Consider the following 10140-nt stretch of genomic DNA (forward strand, 5'->3'; position numbering starts at 1 on the left):
TTATAAAGATAGTGTGTTAATGATTCAGTTATTCATTGATCATTGAAACAAATTTTAAAAAGTTCCATGAATAAATATATATATTTGATTATCTGATATGAGGCCAGAAGAAGCTTGAAAGTAAGTTGAGTAAGAATAATCTTTTCAATAAAAAGACAAAAGGGTTTATGATTCCAGCCTTACAGTTTATACAAAAATCAGTTCTCGAATACTGCATACCTCAATGTATTAAAGAACAATAAAACCTTTAAAAAATGATATACGGTGTACTACCATATCACATATGAATTTGTTAGATCCAATCCAGAGAAGAGACCTGAGACTACACAGTCTCCTTGGGAACACTGCAGCCTCTGGTAGGAAGGGCAACAGTCCCTGGGCTCAAAGACCATGGGCTAGAGAATACCAGGCCTCTTGGGTGGAGACCCTCAGCGCTTCCTGCAGCCTTAAGCCATTCAGCCCAGCCCTTTATGGCTAGGGCTGCTGCTCTGTGGTTAATGATCATGGTGGGTGGGGTTGATCCCGGTTTCCAGGGGACTGTCACTGTGGACATCATATGAGATAAGGTGAATAAGTGACAAAGCCAATATTTTACATGTCGAAAGGAAATTAAAATTAAAAATATTAATATATTCCTTTCCACCCCCACTCAAGTCACTCTTGCTTAGGGATTGATTTTTTTTTTCCCTCTCAATTTTCTTGACTAATACTAAAGCCTCCTATTAAGTCTCCCCATTCTTCACCCTATTTTACTAAATCCTATACATTTTGTCTGAGTTAAATTCAAAACACATATTTGTTAGAAGTTAATGAAGCAAAGAGAGAGGGAAGGTGCTTTAGATGGTAATGAGCTGTGTGTTAGGAAGAAATAAATTTCTCTTGTTTCACTTGGTATCAAGTAATCTGTGTTTTAGACTTGTTTATGGGCTTTCCTTTTTTCTTTCTGTTGACAGTAAATGCTTAGTAAATGCTTGTGATAGTCCTTCATACTGTTGCATACACTGTAGCTCATGCACTTTTCATTGCTATATGGTATTCCATCACATGGCTAGGCCCACAAACACTTCATTCATTCAATAAACTTAACAAATATCTAAAGATTGTGTGAAGGTATTATTTTCATAATTTCTAGGTTAATTTTTGAAGAAAATTTTAAAAGGGAGACTTGTTCAACCTGGCATTAAGACATAAACTAAGGCCTACTAATGGAAAGTCAAGTTCCTGGTCCAAAAAGAAAAATATCATGGGATAGAGGTCTTAGATACAGATCCAAGAATTTGTATGGAAACAGTATATACTAAGTATGGTGCTACAATAAATAATGAAAACTTAGTTATAGTTTGGCAAAATCAGATCTTTAAATGAAGAAAAATAAAATTAGTTTTCTAACTTCCACTTTGTAAAAAGATGAACTTTAAGTGGATCAAGAAGCAAAATTTGAAATTTAAATATTGTAAAGTTAATATAAAAAAGTTCCAAGGAATATATTTATGAATTAGCTGGGGGAAATTTTAAATAAATTTTAAATTGCACAGCCCATAACCTGAGAAAATATGGATTTTATCATGACAAAATTAATCACTTCTTTTCTATGGCAGGATATAAAATTAATGCACAGATGACCTCTTTCTATAAAGTATTTGAAAAAGTTAAATTTATAAATGACCAATGATGTCTTAAATAAGGAACTCCTACAAATGAATGAGAAAAAAACCCAGGAAACTTAATTAAGAATATGTGCAAAGAATAAACATAGCAGATTAGTAAAGAGGAAACCCAAATGATTGACACACAAAAAATCTCCTCATAGAGGAGATGTTCAAAATTGCTAGTAGTCTGAGTTATTCAAATTAGAGTAATAATGAGCCACCACCTCACTCCCATCAGATTGATAAAAACTAGAAAACTTGATAACTCCAAGCAATGTGAGGAACACTTGTATGCTTATGTGGATGATGCAGGTACAACTAGGCTAGATGGTAGAATTTTTAAGACCAACCTTGTGTAATTTAACTCTACTCTGTGGAAAGTTGGTTTCACTTTGCTCTAACTTTAATTTGTTCTAGAGAAGTCCCCTCTGATTCTGAGGTACTTCCAGGACAGGAAAGAGCTATAAAAGTCTTAGCATTATCTTTAGCTTTCCAGAGTGAAAAGCTTTCCAGTGTATAATGATAGAATCGATGATGGATGATGGAGTCATATTTTAAAGTCATGGTGGCTTGAGGAACTTAACTGCTTGAATATGGCTTAAGTGCTTAACATGGATAGGAAGGGAGAATTTTAGAAGTGGTAACAGAAGTGGTTTCCAAACATTTTTATTACAAAATCAGTTTCATTAAAAAAAAAAAAAATAAAACCTCTTGGAACCTACATATCAATACATTACACATCTTGCAGGATGTTAAAATATTATGTTTTCATTTTGGCTGAGACATCGAAGGTTACTAGCAAATCTATGCAAAAGCAAGGTGCTGGGTCACTAAAGAAGTATATAGTTAGAGAATTGATTCTGTGGCTGAAGAGGATTTCTTTGGTGAGAACTGGGGTGTTAAGTAAGCCTCCTCCAGTCCCAGAAAGGTGCTTCCCCTTAACTTCAGCTGAGAGAAAAAAAGAGAACAAGTTAAAGAGCTCAACTGTACCCCTGGAATTGTAGAGTTCAAGGACCAATATACGATAATGTGGTAGAGGAACAAAAAACTAGAAAACGGCTTTTCTTCTAATAATGGGGAAAGGCTGCAAGATGATTCTCATTGGTCAGTTGTGGGCCAAAAGTTAAGAGTCTACCTGGAACAGTTTTGATTTCACATGAGACTTCCAGAAGCAGAATTGCAATGGTAACAGAGCTGCTAGAAGACAACCAGATGCTTAGGGACTGAGGCAGGAATTGGAAGGAGCGAGTCTCTGGACCTCAGAGGTGTGTCTCTAGGGTCCTTAGAGGAGTCCACAAAACACAGGGACCTTCTGCATCCAGGGAGCATTGTCCTTGCCCACTCCAATTCCTTGCACTGACTTTCAGGAATTGAGGATGCTCCTGGCATTCAGGTAGAAGACCCTGTATTCAGCACAGTCTTTCCAGGGTCAGTTAATATCTGTCACTTCCTTGTGTTCGTAAAAGTCGTTCTATATTAAGATCTACAATTTGAATTGTGATCTCTGTACTGTTGGTGTATTTTTGATCACAGGTGAGTAAGTAGTTTTTTAATTGCTTAGCTATAGCTCTACATCTCTTGGAGACACATTTTCTATGCCTTGTTCTTTAGATGAGAGACTACCTAAGTGGGAAAGTGGAGTGTAATGAGCTGTGAGATTCCAAAGGAGGGAGAAATCAAACTCTCATCCCAGGCTATGAATGGCAGGCTGAGTGTGTGTGAACTGCAGAACTGCTGTTATTTTAGGTATTTCAGCATCACTCAGAATGGCCTTCTGCTGGCTTACCGATTCTTCATTAAATAAAGGACAGAAACATATGGTCAAAGTCTGACTTACACGTCAATTTCCATTTTATTTGTCATTTTATTTCAAGTTTTCAAAATACATTTGTTGAATAAAATAAGCAGTATGGGTTAGCAGAAGTAGTTGGTCTCTTACCACCTGAAAAATGGAAGGAAAGATTGAAAAAGGTGAAGGAAGAGATAAGCAGTGATGGAAAACATGGATTAGAGAATGGGATTTTGGGGTCCTTCTCTTGACAATGCAGTTTGCATTAGAGAATTCATTTGATTCTTGTAAAGTGAAATACTATATTATGGGAATTTAACCCTTTATCCAACATATTCGTTCCTTCTACTGAAAATATCCACAATAGGTCACAGAGGGAAAAGACAGAAATTAAAACAAAAATACAAATAAGCATCCTTTCAAATTTAGAATTCAAATATGTATTTGTGTACAGACCAGGGCAATCAATGAAGTTTATTGTTTTGATTAATATATAATTCTCTCCTTCATTTTTATTTTTGCTTCTTATTTTATTTTTAAAATATTTATTTATTTGGTTGCACCTGATCTTAGTTGCAGTATACAGGATCTAGCCCCCTGACCAAGTATTCCAGGCCCCCTGTGTTGGGAGTGCAGAGTCTTAGCCACTGGACCACCAGGGAAGTCCCTCACCTTCATTTCTAGACAGTTATGTTTAATTTATCTCATTAGCTTCTTTTTTGCATCAAACTACAAAAGCAATTTTTCTCTTTGAATTAGAGTTTGAACATTTTAAACTAGGAGATTCTCTGTATTATTATTTTATCAAACATTTTTATTAATTGACCTAAACCAAGCTCTAGAGCAGTATCCTTTAATAATACAAGCGTGAACACTTAAATTAATTTACAGCAGAGCCAGGAAATAAAAAAAATTATAATAAGGATCAATTTTTCAAAAAATATTTAATTAAATATCAGATGCTTAGTAACAATTATTAATAGATTTAGCTATCAGGACATGGCAGGCATAGCCCACCGCCATTAACAGTCAGGAATATAAGTGATCAGAGTTGGAAACAAATTGAAATAATCCAGTTATGTGAATATAAGTGGTAGTAAAAGTATTTTTAAAGAAATTCTATTGTCAGCAATAAAGTTTAATTTTTAGCTACTCAATCAAGTGTGTATTAGTCTGGGACAGACAAAACTTGTAATTTTTACCTGATGGCCACATAACTCTATCAGATATTTATTTTGCTGACACTCAGTGTTTTCATCTGGAATTGGGGATGACAACATTGTTTATCTCAGAGGATTTATCTGAAGAGTAAATTAGATTCTGAGTAGAAAGTACTCAAAGGTTTTAAGTGCTTTTCTCTACCCAGCACTTACAATAATTTGTCTAACAAACACTGAATCCTACAGTAGCCAAACGGCTCTTTAATTTTCCAGAATGATGACCAGCATCGGGGGTCTCTAATTTATTAGGATTAATCTTTAAAAGTTTGTTAAAATATAGGACAGTTAACTCCAAGTTCAGGGAATTTAATTTAGTATGCTTATTACTGAAATTTATCATAACAAACATAAACATAATCATCCATTAATAAGGGTGGGTATATAAAAAATTTGCTGTATTCATATGAATATTTGTATATAACTCAAACATTGTGTTTCAGGAGAATATTTATTGCCATGAGAAGTTATTGTAAAATGGTGCTTAAGGAAAAACCGCAGATTAAAATATGCACTTTCTGATCTCCATTTTGAATATTTTGTGCATGGAAAATTGATTATATGAACATATACCAAGCCATTAGTAGAGGTTTTCTTGGATGGAGATACTAATTTTTAATGTTTTTATTTTACTTTCTATATTTTCTAAATATTCTAACACAAATATGTTAATGTTAATCAGAAAAAAATAGATGATGAAAACGTTGGAAAAAATTATCTAAAGGTGAACATTGGGCATGCTCTCTACATCTTTTAAAATAACTCTAAAGCACTCTACAATATGAAAAAAATTCTCCTTGAATTTTGATTTGTTGAGCAATTTAGGAACTAGAGAAGTCACTGGTAAAGAATGTATTGGGAATTTAAATTCAAACTATCCACAATTATCAGTGTAGTAGAGACATTAGATCATGTTAAGCTTATGACACTTCTCTCCATTCACTTCTCTTTGGCACCAATAACATTAAGAAAGTCAGGAAATATCTTTGATGGAAACATTGATAACTGTTACTGAAGTGAAGTGATTAACGGTTGTTGGACTGGTCACCAAGAATTGGTTCTTCTTAGTCTACACAACAGAGCAGAAAAATGTCAGGAAAACTTGGAAATCGCAGAGTTAAAAGCAAGAAGATGTGTCCGAGGAATGTGTGCTAACACCTTATTATACAAAGTGCAATGTTGCCCTATGTGAACCTGTTACAAAAAGCTATAGGAAGAGGGGAGAGTATGGGCAGTGGGGTGGGGGTGGGGAAGGAGAGGGAGAGAAAGAGGGGATAAAAGAGGGAGGGAAGGAGAGGATACTTGAAAGTTTTCCAAAAACAGACTTCAGAAAATCTATCTCTAAAGGCAAAATAAAGCATAGTTTTAAGTCAGGTTGTCAAATGAAAGGAATACATGCGATCACTACCATTTTTGTGATTCACAGCCGAAATTGCTGAGTTCAAGACACATTTTTCTCAACTTACATAGGATACACACAAGTTAGGTAAGCAGTCTTCAGCAAAAGAATTGGCAGGGAAGATGAGACTTGCTTGCCATTCTAGGTCTCCAAAACAGGCTGGAGATACAGACTTAGACAGAACTAAGTGTGATCACTCTTTAGTACTCACTGGCTGTGTGACCTTGAACACGTTTAACCTCTCTGAACTTTAAAACTTCATCTGCAAAATGAAGATGATAACACCCATTCTGAAGAGCTATAGTGAATAGGAAAGGTCAAAAAGTATGTGCTATATCTTACCACAAAGTATAACATCTAGAAAGCTACCATGTTCTCTTTAATCTAAAAATTTCTCTGTTCTTAGAAGAGGTCACAATAAACCAGGATCCATGTCTTTTACCTGTTTCTTCTGGTCTTGCAGATATGAACCGCAATTTGTGTCAGGACACCCTAACAAAGGGTGATTGACCTAACAAAGAGGTGGAAAGGCCTTTTAGTGCCTTTTATCCTTATGTCCTCTTCAACCTCTATAAAACACAACAAATTAAATTTTATATCAGTATTCAAGAATGGAAAAGAGGAGCAGGAATGGCTTTAAAGAAACTAGCGAATCCCAGAGTTTCTTCTATAAATTATTTTGCAACACATACTCACACATTACCAAGAAAATTCTGGTGGACCTGACCTAGGCTTTATTAACAGGGGGTGCTTAGGATGTATGGTTCCCTTTTGTCAGTTTCTATCTAACTGAACATTGTTTGTACTGTATAACTTTCAGTCAGTTCAGTTGCTCAGTCATGTCCAACTCTTTGCGACCCATGGACTGTAGCACACCAGGCTTCCCTGTCCATCACCAACTCCCAGAACTCGCTCAAACTCATGTCTATAGAGTCAGTGATGCCATCCAAACGTCACATTCTCTGTCATCACCTCCTCCTGCCTTCAATATTTCCCAGCATCAGGGTCTTTTCTAATGAGTCAGTTCTTTGCATCAGGTGGCCAAAGTATTTTAGAGATTTTATTTACAAGTAGAACACTAGATGTACTTATAGCTGTGTTTGATGATAAGAAAGTGAAAAAGTGAAAGTGTTAGTCGCTCAGTGGTGTCCAACTCTTTGGGATCCCATGGCCTGTAACCAGCCAGGATCCTCTGTCCAGGGAATTCTCCGGGCAAGAATACTGGAGTGGGTTACCATTCCCTTCTCCAGGAGAATCTTCCCGACCCAGGGATTGAACTGGGGTCTCCTGCATTGCAGGCAGATTCTTTACCATCTGAGCCACCAGGAAAGCCCTGTTCAGTGATACGTATGAGTATGGTTTGCAAAGGGATGCTGCTTCTCAGGGTTGGAATCTGGTACAGATGGTGGTGATTTTTATTCATAACACTTTTCTTGTTTTGCAGATCATTGCTACTGTGCATATGATTATTTTAATCTGTGCTTCTCTTTGCCCAATTCACCAAAGGGAACCAGGCAAAGTCATGGAAGGAAAGAATCAAACAGCTCTGTCTGAATTTATAATTTTGGGATTCTCCAACCTAAATGAACTGCAATATTTGCTATTCACCATCTTCTTTCTGACTTATGTCTCTACTTTAGGAGGAAATGTATTCATTATCTTGGTGTCTGTGCTTGATCCACATCTACATACACCCATGTATCATTTTTTAGGGAATTTGGCTTTTCTTGACATCTGCTATACCACTACCAACGTTCCCCAGATGATGGTCCATCTGTTATCAGAGAAAAAAAGCATTTCCTATGGTGGATGTGTGGCTCAACTTTTTGCCTTCATTTTCTTTGTAGGATCAGAGTGTCTCCTCCTGGCAGCTATGGCATATGATCGCTACATTGCAATCTGTAAGCCCTTAAGGTATTCGGTTATTATGAACAAGGTCCTGTATAGCTGGTTAGCAGCCTCCTGCTGGACTGGTGGTTTCCTCAACTCTGTGGTGCACACAGGACTGACATTCCGTCTGCCTTTCTGTGGCCACAACGAGATTAATTATTTCTTCTGTGACATCCCCCCTTTGCTGATCTTGTCTTGCGGGGACACGTCTGTCAATGAGTTGGCCCTACTATCCATTGGGGTCCTCATTGGCTGGACTCCCTTCTTGTGTATTGTCCTGTCCTACCTCTACATTATCTCCACCATCCTGAGGATCCACTCCTCGGAGGGGAGGCAAAAAGCCTTTTCTACCTGTGCCTCCCACCTGATCGTTGTCCTTCTCTATTATGGCAGTGCCATCTTCACATATGTGTGGCCCATCTCAACTTACTCACTGGAGAAAGACAGACTAATCTCAGTATTGTATAGCATTGTCACCCCCATGCTAAACCCTGTGATTTACACGTTGAGGAATAAGGATATCAAAGAGGCTGCGAAAGTTGTGGGGAGAAAGTGGCAGCCACCAATACTCTCTTTTGATATATAATCTTTCCTTTGCTGCTCTTGTTCAGTCATCCATTCATGTCTGACTCTTTGCAACCCCATGGACTGCAGCACGCTAGGCCTCCCTGTTCCTCACCATCTCCCGGAGTTTGCCCAAGTTCATGTTCATGCATCAGTGATGCCATCCAGCCATCTCATCCTCTGATGCCCTCTTCTCCTTCTGCCCTCAATCTTTCCCAACATCAGGGACTTTTCCAATGAGTCCTCTGTTTGCATCAGATGACCAACATACTGGAGCTTCAGCTTCAGCATCAGCCCTTCCAGTGAATATTCAGGGTTGATCTGTCTAGCTGTTTAAGGGACTTGCAAGAGTCTTCTCCAGCACCACAGTTTGAAGGCATCAATTCTTTGGTGTTCTGCCTTCTTTATAGTCTAGCTCTCACAATCATATGTGACCACTGGGAAACCATAGCCTTGACTATATGGACCTTTTTTGGCAAAGTAATTTCTCTGCTTTTCAATAGACTGTCTAGGTTTGTCATCATTTTCCTGCCAGGAAGCAATTGTCTTCTGATTTCATGGCTGCAGTCACCATCTGCAGTGATTTTGGAGCCCAAGAAGAGGAAATCTCCTCCTTCTTGGAGGAGAGAATAGCAAACTGCCCCAGTATCTTTACACCCTTCCTGTAAGAACCTCATGAACTGTACAAAAAAGCCTTCTCTTATCTGAGGTCAATTATCATGTTAAAAATTAACTTTTTCACTAGCCAGCTATTTCTAGTGACACTCAATTTATAAGAAACTCAATGTAGGGACAGATACTGAACAGTTGGCACACATAAGCCTAAGTGTACATATTTTGAGCTTTTGTTAGTCCTGTGCAAAAAGACATTGATGTTACTCTTTTTATATATTTTCTTCTTGCTGATAATATCCATTCCTGAAGTCTTCATTTCAAAGATGGTGCCCCTTTCTCATGCAAAACTGGTTATAAAGTTTAAATAAACTTCTATATTCACATTTGCTTATCACTCAATCAGATAATATTAATCTTTTTGGTCAGCATATATTTCTCATTAGATGTTAGAAAAGTGAGAAAGAGCCTAGGCTTAATCTTGGAATATATGTTCTTCTATCTCAACGTGGTCTAACTCTTTCATCTCCCTCTCTCCTTCCCTTCCTTCTTTCTCTTTCTTTTATTTTTATTTATCTCAATAAGCCTTTTTTAAACTTTTAAAAATTATTATTTTAAATTTTTAATTGTGGTAAGAACACTTAACCTGAGATCTACCCTTTTCACAAATTTTTAAGCACACAGTACAATTTGATATTGTCAGTTATTTTTTACAGTAACAAAGAAAATGGGCTCAAGTAACTGAGAAGTCCAGAGGGGATGGGCTTCAAATATGGTTGCATCAGGGCTCTGGCCCCATTTGTGATTCTCTTGGATCTGCTCCCATCCATGGAACTTCATCCTCAGGCTGCCTTCCAGCAGCATCCGTGGTTGCAGTCTCCTTCTTTTCCAGGGGTGAAGTTAGACTCCTCCCCACTCTTCAATCTCAAAAACATTGTAAAAAAGGTCTTGGATTTTGTCTGACTTGATCTTACTCGAGACTGTTCTGTCTCTTGGTTCTAAATAGCTGTTTAAGGAGAT

The 10140-nt window shown here is 37.3% G+C and overlaps 1 protein-coding gene across 1 annotated transcript; it reads left to right on the plus strand.

The window, feature by feature from the left end:
* The first annotated feature begins 7576 nt into the window (after positions 1-7576).
* Positions 7577-8530, plus strand: LOC122429093 (olfactory receptor 5V1-like). The gene has a single exon (XM_043449249.1). It carries the CDS (start codon positions 7577-7579, stop codon positions 8528-8530), a length of 954 nt encoding a protein of 317 aa, XP_043305184.1.
* Positions 8531-10140: the final 1610 nt, after the last annotated feature.

This window comes from Cervus canadensis, chromosome 28, assembly GCF_019320065.1.
Source record: "Cervus canadensis isolate Bull #8, Minnesota chromosome 28, ASM1932006v1, whole genome shotgun sequence".
In the NCBI taxonomy this organism is placed as follows: Eukaryota; Metazoa; Chordata; class Mammalia; order Artiodactyla; family Cervidae; genus Cervus; species Cervus canadensis.